The sequence below is a fragment of the Belonocnema kinseyi genome, chromosome 5 (genome assembly GCF_010883055.1).
Source record: "Belonocnema kinseyi isolate 2016_QV_RU_SX_M_011 chromosome 5, B_treatae_v1, whole genome shotgun sequence".
Lineage (NCBI taxonomy): Eukaryota > Metazoa > Arthropoda > Insecta > Hymenoptera > Cynipidae > Belonocnema > Belonocnema kinseyi.
The window spans coordinates 130,932,768-130,947,388 of record NC_046661.1 but is presented as its reverse complement, the minus strand read 5'-3'; the positions used below and the strand labels follow the sequence as shown (position 1 = coordinate 130,947,388).

Here is a 14,621-nt window from a genome sequence, read left to right as displayed (position 1 = left end):
TTTTGCTGAATATTCGATTTTTTTGGGGTTTGAAAATTCCACTATATGTTTAAAAATATATGTATTTTATTGAGAATTTGTCTTTTTCGTAGAGAATTAATCTCCTATGTCTTATAAATATTTTGTTAAAAATGAAATATCTCTTCTCGACTTGAAAATTCCATGATTTTTGGGTATAAAACACTTCTCCTTCGTTAAAAGTTTATCAAACAAATAAATAAATAAAAATATGCCTGAATAGATTTGTTTATAAAAAGTACATACCACGTTCTCTTGGTGTCGAAGAACAAAACGAGAAAAACATGATGCTTGTAGTTGGCCTTGAGCGCAAGAACATCATCCGGAGGTGCGGGAATGGGAACTCCTTTATGAACAGTTCCCCGGGGAGTGCTCGGATCAATGATGAGAGCCGGATACCAAGGATATCCTCGGCATTTTGCCCAGACGAGCTGCAGAGCCTCGATCGAGGAGGGCGGATTTTCCTTCTTCTCGTCATCCTTGGACTCCTTCGCGGACGAAGAAGCTCTCTCGATTCCGTCTTCATTCTCGGGTTCCGGGGACGTGGATCGGCTCGTCGAGCAACTGCTGCAACTCGACGACTGACTCTCCCCTTCACCCACGTCGCTGTCCATCATTCCACTCCTGAAAAATATTACATAGGTGGCAAAAATCGAAAGGACTCCAAAGTTCAGTACTTTAAAGTAAGGCGCTTGAATTTTGAAGATCCCTAGATTTCAGAGCCACCAAATTTTAAAGATTCTACGGTTAATACAAATATTCTCAATTCAAATCGCAGGGTTGAACACTCTTTTTTAATCTTCAAATATCTCGGAAATATTTTATTAATTCTTTGCCTAAAAAATTTCAAAACTTTTTCGCATCTTTTGAAATATTTACAATCTAAAATTTAGGATATTTAAATTCGATTAAGATTCAATTTAAAACCGCTTTTTAATGTCCAATAATCAAACTGATGAGAAGAATTCCTGAAAATAGAATTAAGAATCTAACGATCAAATTTGGACAACTGCTACAAAATATTCCCACTCTATCTCTATTTTTATTTTATTGTTTTTTATTTTTATTTTCATTTTTTTAAATTTTATTTTATTATTCTGAAAAAAAAACATTTTTTATTTTTATTTTATATTATTAAAATTTTCCTTTTTGCCTTCTCATTTTTCTTTCCTTCTTTTTATATTTTTATGTCCAAATTAAAAGGAAATGGTTTTCTTTTTTTTCTTCTTTTTTAGGGAGAAGACAGAGGAGGAGGATGTTCCTTTTTTGTTTTTCAGATTGCAGTGGGAATATTTTGTAGTGATTGTCCAAATTTGGTCCTTAGATTCTTGATTCTATTTACAGGAATTCTTCTCATCTATTTACAATCTTTTCGGAATCATTTATATCTTTGAATTATTTCGAAAATATTTCGAAATATGTTGAAATCTCTTGAAATTCTTTTTAAATCTTCTAAGATCATTAAAATCTTTCAAGTTTTCATAAAATCCTTGAATTTTTTGTAAAATTTTTCAAAATCAATTGAAATTCTTTTTATATCTTCAAAAATCTTTAAAATCTTTGATAAATATTTGGAAATCTTTTGAAATTCTTTATAAATCTTTTGAACTCTTTGAAACATTTTTGGTTTTTGTGAAATCTTTATGAAAATTTTTTGAAATCTTGTAAAACTTTGAAAATCTAACTTCAAGTTTCCGTAAAATCTTTTATAAATATTTCGAAATCTTTTTAAATTCTTTGTAAATCATCTAAAATCTTTAAAATCGAAAATCTAATTAAAATTTTTTATGAAATCTTTAAATTTGTTGATGAATGTTTCGCAATCTTTTGAAATTCTTTATAAATATTCTAAAATCTTCAAAAACTTTGAATTTTTTGTGAAATATTTGTGAAATTTTTATGAAATTCTTTTTAAATCTTCTAAAAATTTTTTAATCTAATTTAAACTTTTCATGGAATCTTTGAATTCTTTCATAAATATTTCAAATTCTTTTGAAATTCTTTATAAATTTTCTAAAATCTTAAAAATCTATAATATAATTTAATGTTTTCGTGAAATCTTTCAATTCTTTTATGAAAATTTCAAAATCTTTTGAAATTCTTCTAAAACATTTGAAATCCGTGAAATCTTTGATAAATATTTTTAAATATTTTGAAATCTTTTGAAATTCTTTATAAATCCTCTAAAATCTTTAAAATCGAATATTTGAATTAAATTTTTCATGAAATCTTTAAATTTTTTAATGAATGTTTCGCAATCTTTTGAAATTCTTTATAAATCATCTAAAATCTTCTAAAACTTTAAAGTATTTGTGAAATATTTATAAAATTCTTTTGAAATCTTCTAAAACCTTTAAAATATAATTTCAAGTTTTCATGGAATCTTTTAATTCTTTGATGAATATTTCGCAATCTTTTGACATCCTTCATAAATCTTCTAAAATCTTCGAAAACTTTGAAGTTTTTGTGAAATATTTGTGAAATCTTTACGAAATTCTTTTTAATACTCATAACATTTTTTAAATCTAATTTAAAGTTTTCATGGAATCTTTAAATTCTTTTATAAATATTTCAAATTCTTTTGAAGTTCTTCATAAATCTTCAAAATCTAATTTCAAGTTTCCGTAAAATCTTTTATAAATATTTCGAAACTTTTTAAAATTCTTTGTAAATCATCTAAAATCTTTAAAATCGAAAATCTAATTAAAATTTTTCATGAAATCTTTAAATTTGTTGATGAATGTTTCGCAATCTTTCGAAATTCTTTATAAATCTTCTAAAATCTTCGAAAACTTTGAATTTTTTGTGAAATATTTGTGAAATTTTTATGAAATTCTTTTTAAATCTTCTAAAATTTTTTTAATCTAATTTAAACTTTTCATGGAATCTTTGAATTCTTTGATAAATATTTCAAATTCTTTTGAAATTCTTTATAAATTTTCTAAAATCTTAAAAATCTATAATATAATTTAATGTTTTCGTGAAATCTTTTAATTCTTTTATGAAAATTTCGAAATCTTTTGAAATTGTTAATAAATCTCCTAAAATCTGAATTTTTCTAAAATCTTTGTGAAATCTCTGCAATCTTTTTCAAATATTTGAATATTTCGACATATTTTGAAATTTTTTCGAAATATTCGGATAACTTGAAAATCTTTCAAGTTTTTGTGAAATCCTTGAATTTTTTTAGATTTGAAAATCAATTGAAATTTGTTTTAATCTTCTAAAATCTTTAAAATCTAAAATCTAATTAAAAGTTTTCGCGAAATCATATTTGATAAATAATTCAAAATCTATTCACATCTTTATGAAATTCTTTTGAAATCATCTAAAATATAAATTAAGATTTTCGTGAAATATTTTAACTCTTTTATAAACATTACAAAATCTTTTGAATTTCTTGATAAATCTTCTAAAATCTCTGAAGTTTTTGTGAAATCTTTATGAAGTTTTTTTGAAATCTTCTAAAATTTTTAAAATCTAATTTAATGTTTTCATGGAATCTTTGAATTCTTTGATAAACATTTCAAAATCTATTGAAATTCTTTTAAAATCTTCTGAAATTTAAAAAATCTAAAATCTAATTTAAATTTTACGCAAAATCTTTTCATTATTTTATGAATATTTCGAAATCTTTTGAAATTTTTAATAAATATTCTAAAATCTCTTAATGTTTTGTGAAATTCTTCTCAAATCTTGTCAAATAGTTAAATTCTTGTTTAAATATTTCAACAAATTTTAAAAATTCTTTGCAAATATTCGGATAACTTGGAAACATTTTAATTTTTCTGAAATTTTTGAATCCTTTGTTAAATATTTCCAAATCTTTATGAAATTATTTTGAAAACTTCTAAAATTTTTAAAATCTAAAATATTATTTAAAATTTTCCCGAAATCTTTGAATTCTTTTATAAATAATTCGAAATCTTTTAAAATTCTTTATAAAGTTTCTAAAATCTTAAAAATCTAAAATATAATTTAATGTTTTCGTTAAATCTTTTAATTCTTTTATGAAACTTTCGAAATCTTTTGAAATTTTCAATAAATCTTCTAAAATCTCTAAATTTTTTGTGAAATTCATTTGAAATCTTCTAAAATCTTTTAAAAAATCTTTGTGAATTCTCTTCAGGCTTTGCTAAATAGTTGAATTCTTTTTTAAATATTTCAAAATCAATTGAAATTCTTTTTAAATCTTCTAAAATCTTTAAAATCTAAAATATAATTGAAAATTTTCCTGAAATCTTTTAATTCTTTTATAAATATTTCGAAATATTTTGAAATTCTTAATAAATATTCTAAAATCTTTCAATTTTTTTTGATATCCTTGAATTCTTTGTTAAATATTTCAAAAGCTTTATGAAATTCTTTTCAAATCTTCTAAAATATTTGAAATAAAATTTAAAACTTTCGTGCAATTTGTGAATTATTTGATCAATATTTCGAAATATTTTGAATTTCTTTATAAATCTTTTAAAATTATGGAAATCTTTGCAGTTTTTGAGAAATCTCTTGAAATTGTTTTAAAATCTTCTAAGATCATTTAAATCTTTGAAACTTTGGAAATCTTTTGAAATTCTTTTGAAAAATATTCCTGAAATTTCTTGAACTATTAAAATCTTTAAATTCTTTGTTAAGTATTTAAAAGTCTTTTGAAAAATATGAAATCATTTGAGGTATTTCAAAATGTATTGAAATCTTTTGAAATCTTCTAAAACATTTAAAATCTAAAATATAATTTAAAGTTTTCGCGAATTTTTTGAATTCTTTGATAAATATTTCGAAATCTTTTGAAATTCTTAATAAAGCTTCTAAAATCTCTAAAGTTTTTGTAAAAATCTTTTTAAATCTTCATAAATCTTCGAAAACTTTAAAGTTTTTGTAAAATATTTCTGAAATATTGATGAAATTCTTTTGAAATCTTCTAAAGTTTTTTAAATCATTGTGAAATCATTGAATTTTTACGAAATATTTTAATTCTTTGTGAAATATTTTTAAAACCTGAAAATCTTTGTCAACAATTTTCAATTATTCTGAAGTATAATAATAATTGTTTTAATTTTTGACCTCTACACTGGTTTTCAAATATTTTAATTATATATGGAATATATAAAAATCTTATGAATTTTTTTGAAATCTTTAAAATTTTAAAATATAATTTAAATTTTTCGTGAAATCTTTCCATTCTTTGATAAATATTTCAAAATCTTTTCAAATTCTTTATAAGACTTTTATCAATTTTTCGAAATATTGTAAAATCCTTGATTCTTTGTTAAAGATTTCGAAATCTTGAAAAATTTTATTGATTTGTTCGTGAAATCTCTAGAAAATATGAAATATTTAAATTCTTTGTAAAGTATTTCAAAATCTTTTGAAATTCTTCTAAAACATTTGAAATCCGTGAAATCTTTGATAAATATTTTGAAATATTTTGAAATATTTTGAAATCTTTTGAAATTCTTTATAAATCCTCTAAAATCTTTAAAATGGAATATTTGAATTAAATTTTTCATGAAATCTTTAAATTTTTTAATGAATGTTTCGCATTCTTTTGAAATTCCTTATAAATCATCTAAAACTTCTAAAACTTTAAAGTATTTGTGAAATATTTATAGAATTCTTTTGAAATCTTCTAAAACTTTTAAAATATAATTTCAAGTTTTCATGGAATCTTTTAATTCTTTGATGAATATTTCGCAATCTTTTGAAATTCTTCATACATCTTCTTAAGTCTTCGAAAACTTTGAAGTTTTTATAAAATATTTGTGAAATCTTTATGAAATTCTTTTTGAATCTTTAAAAAAAATTTAAATCTAATTTAAAGCTTTCATCGAAGCTTTAAATTCTTTTATAAATATTTCAAATTCTTTTGAAGTTCTTCATAAATCTTCAAAATCTAATTTAAAGTTTTCGCGAAATCTTTGATAAACATTTCAAAATCTATTGAAATTCTTTTAAAATCATCTGAAATTTGTAAAATATTAAACATACATTAAAGTTTTCCTGAAATATTTTAATTCTTTTATGAATATTTCGAAATCTTTTGAAAGTTTTAATAAATATTTCGAAATTTTTTTAATTCTTTATAAATCTTCTAATATCTTAAGAATCTAAAATATAATTTAAAGTTTTCGTGAAATATTTTAATTCTTTTATGATTATTTCGAAATCTTTTGAAATTTTCTAAAATCTTTAGAAATTTTGTGAAATCTCTGCAATCTTTGTAAATTATTTGAATATTTCGACATAATTTGAAATTCTTTGGAAATATTCGGATAACTTGGAAATCTTTCAAATTTTGTGAGCTCCTTGAATTTTTTTGAAATATTTTCAAATCAATTGAAATTCTTTTTAAATCTTCTAAAATCTTCGAAATCTAAAATATAATTTAAAGTTTTCATAAAATCTTTGAATTCTTTGGTAAATATTTCAAACTCTTTTGAAATTCTTACTAAAGCTTTAAAATCTAATTTAAAGTTTTCGCGAAATATTTGAATTCTTTGATAAATATTTTGAAATCTTTTCAAATTCTTTATACATTTTCTAAAACCTTAAAATTCTAAAATATAATACAATATTTTCGGGAAATCATTTTATTCTTTTATGAAAATTATGAAATCTTTCGAAATTTTTAATAAATCTTCTAAAATCTCTCAAATTTTCGTGAAAACCTTGAATTTTGTGTGGAATATTTCAAAATCTAATGAAATTCTTTTAAAATCTTCTCAAATCTTTAAAATCGAATTTGGAAATTTATGTGAAATCTTTGAATTCTTTTTTGAATATTTCAAAGTCTTCATAACATTCTTTTGAAATCTTCTAAAATTTTTAAAATATAAAATACAATTTACAGTTTTCGTGAATTCTTTGATAAATATTTCAAAATTGAAATTCTCTTAAAATCTTCTAAGATCATTGAAATCTTTGAAGTTTTTATGTGAATCATTGTGAAATTCTTTTGAAATCTTCAAAAAGCTTTAAAATATTTGTATATTGTCTGCAATCTTTGTAAAATTATTGGATTTTTCTTAAATTCTGGAAATCTTTTGAAATTATTTTGAAATATTCCTGAAATCTCTAGAACTATTAAAATCTTTAAATACTTTTTGTTCAGTATTTCAAAGTCTCTTGAAAACTATGAAATTATTATCTTCTAAAATTCTATGGAAATATTCGGATAACTTGAAAATCTTTAATGTTTTTGTGAAATCCTTGAATTCTTTTTAAAATTTTTTATAATCTTTATGAAATTATTTTGAAATCTTCTAAAATTTTTAAAATCAAATTTAAAGTTTCCGTGAAATCTTTGATAAATATTTCGAAATCTTTTGAAATTCTTAATAAATCTTGAAATTCTAATTTAAAGTTTTCGTGAAATATTTTAATTCTTTTATGAAAATTTCGAAATCTTTTGAAAATTTGATTAAATCTTCTAAAATCTCGTGAAATTCTATTGAAATCTTTTAAATCTCTGTGAAATCTCTACAATCTTTGTCAAATAAAATATTTCGACATATCTTGAAATTCATTGGAAATATTCGGATAATTAGGAAATCTTTCAAGTTTTCGTGAAATCCTTGATTTTTTTTTTGAAATATTTCAAAATAAACTGAAATTCTCTTTAAGTTTTTTTAAATATTTGAATTCTTTAATAAATAATTCGAAATCTTTTCAAATTTTTAAATTCTGAACTGCTTTTGAAAAGTTTCGGAAATATTTTTAAATGAAATATTTGAATTATTTGCGAAATATTTTTATTAATTTTTCAAATTTTTAAATTCTGAACTGCTTGTGAAATAATTTAAAATCTTGTGAAATATTTGCATTCTTTGTGAAATATTTTTATTCTTTTTGAAGTGCATATATTTTAAATCTATGAATTATAAGCGATATATTTAAAAATCTTTTGGAATTTTTTGAAATCTTTAAAATCTTTAGGAAATATTTGAATTATTTGTGAAATATTTTTATAATTCTTCAATTTTTTAAATTTTGAACTGCTTTTGAAATATTAAGAAATAATTTGAAATCTTGCGAAATATTTGAATTATTTGTGAAATATTTTAAAATCCTGAAAATCTGTGCGAAAACTTTTTAATTATTCGGAACTGCTTTTGAACTATTTTTAAATCTTGTGAAATATTTTAATTAAATTTCAAATCTTTGAATTCTGAACTGCTTTTGAAATATATATTTTTTAAATCTTTGAATTTAATTTTAATTTTTTATTAATTTTTCAGAACTTTTCAATCCTAAACTGTTTTTGCTGAAATATTTTGAGATCTTTCAAATCTTTATAAAACATTTTCATTCTTTTTGAAATCTTCTAAATTCTTTGTAAAAATTCTGTACTATTTAAATTATATGTGAAATATTTCAAAATCTTCTTAAACATTTTTTGAAATCTTTCAAATCTTTATGAAATTTTGTAATTCTTTATGAAAACATTTTAATTATTCTGAACTGCTTTTGAAATATTTTGAAATTTCGTGAAATATTTGAATTCTTTGTGAAATGTTATTATTAATTTTTCATTTATTTTAATGTCTGAACAGCTTTCGAAATATTTTGAACTGCTGTAAAATATTTGAATTCTATGTGAAATAATTTTATAGTTTTTAAATTCAAAACTGCTTTTTAAATATCTGTTAAATATTTTGATATCTTGTGAAATATTTGAATTCTTTGTGAAATATTTTGTAATTTTGGATATTTTTGTGAGAAATTTTTTATCATTTTGAAATTCTTTTCAAATCTTCTGAAATCTTTGTGAAATCTCTGAAATATTTTTTAATATTTTGAAATCTTCTGAAATATTGGTGAAATCTCTAAGCTCTTCGACTTGTATGTGAAATATATCGAAATTAAAAAAAAAATTAAAATATTTCAAATCTTTATGAAATATTCGAATTCTTTGTGAAACATTTTTATTAATGAAAAAATTTTTTTAATTCTAAACTGCTTTTGAAATATTTTAAAATCTTCTAAAATATTTGTGAAATATTTTGATAATTCTTTAAATTTTTTAATTTAGAACTGTTTTTGAAATATTTGGAAATTATTTGAAATCTTGTGAAATATTTAATTTCTTCGTGAAATATTATTAATTTTTAAACTTTTTAATGACTGAACAGCTTTCGAAATATTTCTGAAATATTTTGAAATGATGTGAAATATTTGAATTCTTTGTAAAATATTTTGTAATTTTGGATATTTTTGTTAAAATTTTCAATCATTTTGAAATTCTTTTGAAATCTTGGTGAAATCTCTGTAATATTTAAATTATCTGTAAAATACTTTCAATCATTTTAACAATTTTTTAAAATCTGGTGAAATAATTTGATTAATTTTTCAAATATTTGAATTCGGAACTGCTTTTAAAATATTTATGAAATATTTTGAAATCTTGCAAAATATTTTAATTCTTTGTGAAATATATAATTTTTAAAGGTATGAATTATATGCAAAATATTTCAAAATCTTTTGAAATTGTTTGAAATCTTTCAAATCTTTATGAAATATTTTGACTCTTTAAGAAATTTTCTTTAATCTTGGAAAACTTTGTGAAAAATTTAAAATTATTCTGAACTGCTTTTTAAATAATTTCAAATCTTGTGAAATATTCGAATTTTTTGTGAAATATTCTTTTGAAAACTCTTAAATCAATTCTAAATTTTTTGAAATCTTCTGAAATCTTTGAAATCATTTGAAATCTTCTGTCATGTTTGTGCAATCTCTTAAATCTTCGAATTTTATGTGAAACATATCGAAATCTTTAAAAAAAATTAAATCTTTAAAATTTCTATGAAATATTTTAATTCTTTATGAAAATTTTTAAATCCTGAAAATCTTTGTGAAAACTGGTTAATTATTTGGAACTGCCTTTGAACTATTTTTAAATCTTGTGAATTATTTTTATTAATCTTTCAAATCTTTAAATTCTGAATTACTTTTGAAATATTTTTATTAATTTTTCAAATCTTTGAATTCGGAACTGCTTTTTAAATATTTTGAAATCTTCTGAAATATTTGAATTATTTAAATATTTTTTTAATTTTATAAATTTTTTAATTCTGAACTGCTTTTTAAATATTAGTGAAATATTTTGATATCTTGTGAAATATTTTTATTCTTTTTGAAGCATATATATTTTAAATCTATGAATTATATGCGATAAACTTAAAAATCTTTTGGAATTTTTTAAAATCTTTGAACTCTTTAGGAAATATTTAAATTATTTGTGAAATATTTTTATAATTCTTCAAATTTTTTAATTTTTAACTGCTTTTGAAATCATTTGAAATTTTTTAATTCTCTCTAAAATATTTCGCGAAATATTTTTCAATATTTTGAAATCTTCTGAAATATTTGTGAAATCTCTAAGATCCTCGAATTGTATGTGAAATATATCGAAATTTAAAAAAAAGTAAAATATTTCAAATCTTTATTAAATATTTCAATTCTTTGTGAAATGATTTATAATCTCGGATATCTTTGTGAAAATTTTTCAATTTTTCGGAACTCTGCTTTGGAACTATTTTTAAATCTTGTGAAATATTTTTAATAATTTTTCAAATCTTTAAATTTTGAACTGCTTTTGAAATAATTTGAAATCTGGTGAAATATTTTCAAACATTTTGAAATCTTCTGACATCCTTGTGAAACTTATGTGACATTTATGTGAAAATTTTAAAATTCTTTTGAAATCTTCTAAAATCTTTGTAATATTTCAATCACCTATGAAATATTTCTAAATCCTGAAAATGTTTGTGAAATCTTTTAAATTATTCTGAACTGCTGCTTTTGAAATATTTTTAAATCATGTGAAATATTGGAATTCTTTGCGAAATATTTTGATTAATTTATCAATTTTTTTAAATTTTGAACTGCTTTTGAAATAATGTGAAATCTTGTGAAATATTGGAATTTTTTGCGAAATATTTCAAAATATTTGAAAGTTCTTAAAATCTTTGAAATCTTTATGATATATTTTTATTATTTGTGAAATATTTTGCAATTTCCGATATTTTTGTGAATACTTTTTAATTCTTTTGAAATTTTCTAAAATCTTCGTGAAATCTATGTAATATTTAAATTATCTGTAAAATATTTCTCAATATTTTGAAATTCTTTGGAAATATTCAGTTAACTTGAAAATCTTTCAAGTTTTCGAGACGTCCTTACATTTTTTGTGAAATATTTCAAAATCAATTGAAGTTCTTTTAAAATCTTTGAAATCTATAATCTAATTTGAAGTTTTAGTAAAATCTTTGAATTCTCTGATCAATATTTGAAAAACTTTGGAATTCTCTATACTTTTTACAAAAAAAAACTTCGAAATCTTAGAAGCTTTTGTGAAATCATTAAGAAATTCTTTGAAATCTTCTCAAATCTTTAAAGTCATTGTGAATTCTATGCAATCTTTGTCAAATAATTGAATTTTCACGAAATATTTTAATTCTTTGTGAAATATTTTTTAATCCTAGAAATCTTTGTAAAAACTTTTTAATTATTCTGAAGTGCTTTTTTAAATATTTTTAAATCGTGTGAAATATTTTTATTAATTTATCAAGTATTTTAATTCTGAGGTGCTTTTGAAATATTTCAATTCTTTGTGAAATATATATTTTTTAAATCTTTGAATTTAATTTGAAATATTTCGAAATCTTTTGAATTTTTTTATTTCTTTAAAATCTTAATGACCTTTTTTTTCTTTGTGAAGTATTTAAAAATCTTGAAAATCGGAGTGAGAATTTAAAAATTATTCTGACCTGCTTTTGAATTATTTGGAAATCTTGTGAAATTTTTTTTATTAATTTTTTAGAATTTTAAATCTTAAACTGTTTTCGAAATATTTCTGACATATTTATGAAATATTTTTTAATCTATTAAATCTTTATGAAATATGTTAATTATTTTTGAAATCTCCTAAATTCTTTGCCAAAACTCTGTATTATTTAAATTATCTGTGAAATATTTCTCAATATTTGAAATCTTTAAAATCTGTATGAAATTTCGTAATTCTCTTTGAAATATTTCTAAATCCTGAAAATGTTTAAGAAAAGTTTTTTAAATTAGTTGGAACTGCTTATAAACTATTTTTATATCTTGTGAAATATTTTTATTTATTGTTGAAATATTTGAATTCGGAGCTGCTTTTTAAATATTTCTGAAATATTTTGAAAGCTTGCGAAATATTTGAATTCTTTTTGAAATATATATTTTTTAAATGTATGAATTATATGCGAAATATTTCAAAATCTTTTGAAATTGTTTGAAATCTTTCAAATCTTTATGAAATATTTTGACTCTTTAAGAAATTTTCTTTAATCTTGGAAAACTTTGTGAAAAATTTAAAATTATTCTGAACTGCTTTTTAAATAATTTTAAATCTTGTGAAATATTTGAATTTTGTGTGAATATCTTTTTGAAAACTTTTTAATCATTTTCAATTTCTTTTGAAATCTTTGAATTATATGTGAAGTGTTTCCAAATATTTTGAAAAAGTTACTCTGAATTGCTATTGATATATTTTGAAATCATGTAAAATATTTTTATTAATTCTTCAAATTTTTAAATTCTGAACTGCTTTTGAAATATTTGATTTCTCTGTAAAATATATATTTTTTAAATCTTTGAATTTAATTTGAAATATTTCAAAATCTTTTGACGTCTTTAAAATCTTTATGAAATGTTTTTATTTTTTGTGAAATATTTTTAAATCCTAAAAATCTTTCTGAAAACTTTTTGATTATTCTGAACTGCTTTTGAAATATTCTAAAATTTTGTGAAATATTTGAATTATATGTGAAATATTTTGAAATTTTGTGAAATATTTAAATTCTTTGTGAAATATTTTGTATATTTTTGTGAAATCTCTGAAATATTTTAATTATGTGTGAAATATTTCTCAATATTTTCAAATCTTCTGACATATTTGTGAAATCTCTGAAATCTTCGAATTGTATGTGAAATATATCGAAATTAAAAAAAAATTAAAATATTTCCAATCTTTATGAAATATTTGAAAACTTTGTGAAATATTATAAAATCCTGAAAATCATTGTGAAAACTTTTTTATTATTCTGAACTGCTTTTGAAATGTTTTGAAATTTTGTGAAATATTTGAATTCTATGTGAAATATTTTCATTATTTAAAAAAAAACTTTGAATCCTGAACTGCTTTTAAAATATTAGTGAAATATTTGAATTCTTTGTGAAATTTGTTTATTCATTTTTTTAAACCTTCGAATTCTGAACTGTTTTTGAAACATTTTAATTCTTTGTGAAATATTTTTAAAATTTTTCAAATTTTTTATTTTTGAACTGCTTTTGAAATATTTTCAAATCTTGTGAATTTTTTTTAAATCTTTAAAATCTGTATTAAATTTGGTGATTTTCTGTGAAATATTTCTAAATCCTGAAAATGTCTGTAAAAACTTTTAAATTATTTGGAACTGCTTTTGAACTATTTTTAAATCTTGTGAATTATTTTTATTAATCTTTCAAATCTTTAAATTCTGAATTAGTTTTAAAATATTTTTATCAATTTTTCAAATCTTTGAATTCGGAACTGCTTTTTAAATATTTGTGAAATATTTTAATTCTTCTTGAAATATATAATTTTTAAATGTATGAATTAATGCGAAATATTTCAAAATCTTTTGAAATTGTTTGAAATTGTTTGAAATCTTTCAAATCTTTATAAAATATTTTGACTCTTTAAGAAATTTTTTTAAATCTTGGAAAACTTTGTGAAAATTTTTTAAATTATTCTGAACTGCTTTGGAAATAATTTTAAATCTTGTGAAATATTTGAATTTTTTGTGAAATATCTTTTTGAAAATTTTTAAGTTAATTTAAAATTCTTTCGAAACCTTTGTGAAATCTTTGAAAAATTTTAATTAAGTGTAAAATATTTCTCAATATTTTGTAATCTGCTTTCATATTTATGCAATCTCTTAAATCTTCGAATTGAATGTGAAATATATCAAAATCTTGAAAAAAAATTTTGGTCTTTAAAATCTGTATGAAATATTTGAATTATTTGCAAAATATTTTTCAATCCTGAAAATATTTGTAAAAACTTTCTAATTATTCTGAAGTGCTTTTTTAAATATTTTAAAATCTTGGGAAATATTTGAATTTTTGTGACATATCTTTTTGAAAATTCTTAAATCAATTCTAAATTTTTTGAAATCTTCTGAAATCTTTGTGAAATCTTTTGAAATCTTCTGTCATTTTTGTGAAATCTCTTAAATCTTCGAATTGAATGTGACATATATCGAAATCTTTAAAAAAATTAATCTTTAAAATTTCTAGGAAATATTTTAATTCTTTATGAAATATTTCTAAATCCTGAAAATCTTTGTGAAAACTTGTAAATTATTTAGAACTGCTTTTGAACTATTTTTAAATCTTGTGAATTATTTTTATTAATTGTTCAAATCTTTGAATTCGGAACTGCTTTTTAAATATTTGAAATCTTCTGAAATAATTGAATTATTTGCGAAATATTTTTTTAATTTTACAAATTTTTGAATTCTGAACTGCTTTTTAAATATTTGTGAAATATTTTGATATCTTGTGAAATATTTTAATTCTTT

General features: G+C 20.3%; 1 protein-coding gene across 1 annotated transcript in view; it reads right to left on the bottom strand.

The window, feature by feature from the left end:
- LOC117172624 (peregrin) overlaps window positions 1-14,621 on the bottom strand; it is a 60,003-nt gene that overhangs the window by 11,341 nt on the left and 34,041 nt on the right. The window contains exon 7 of the mRNA XM_033360723.1: window positions 265-642. Within this exon, the coding sequence (XP_033216614.1) occupies window positions 265-642 (378 nt within the window). The remainder of the gene's footprint in view (window positions 1-264; window positions 643-14,621) is intronic.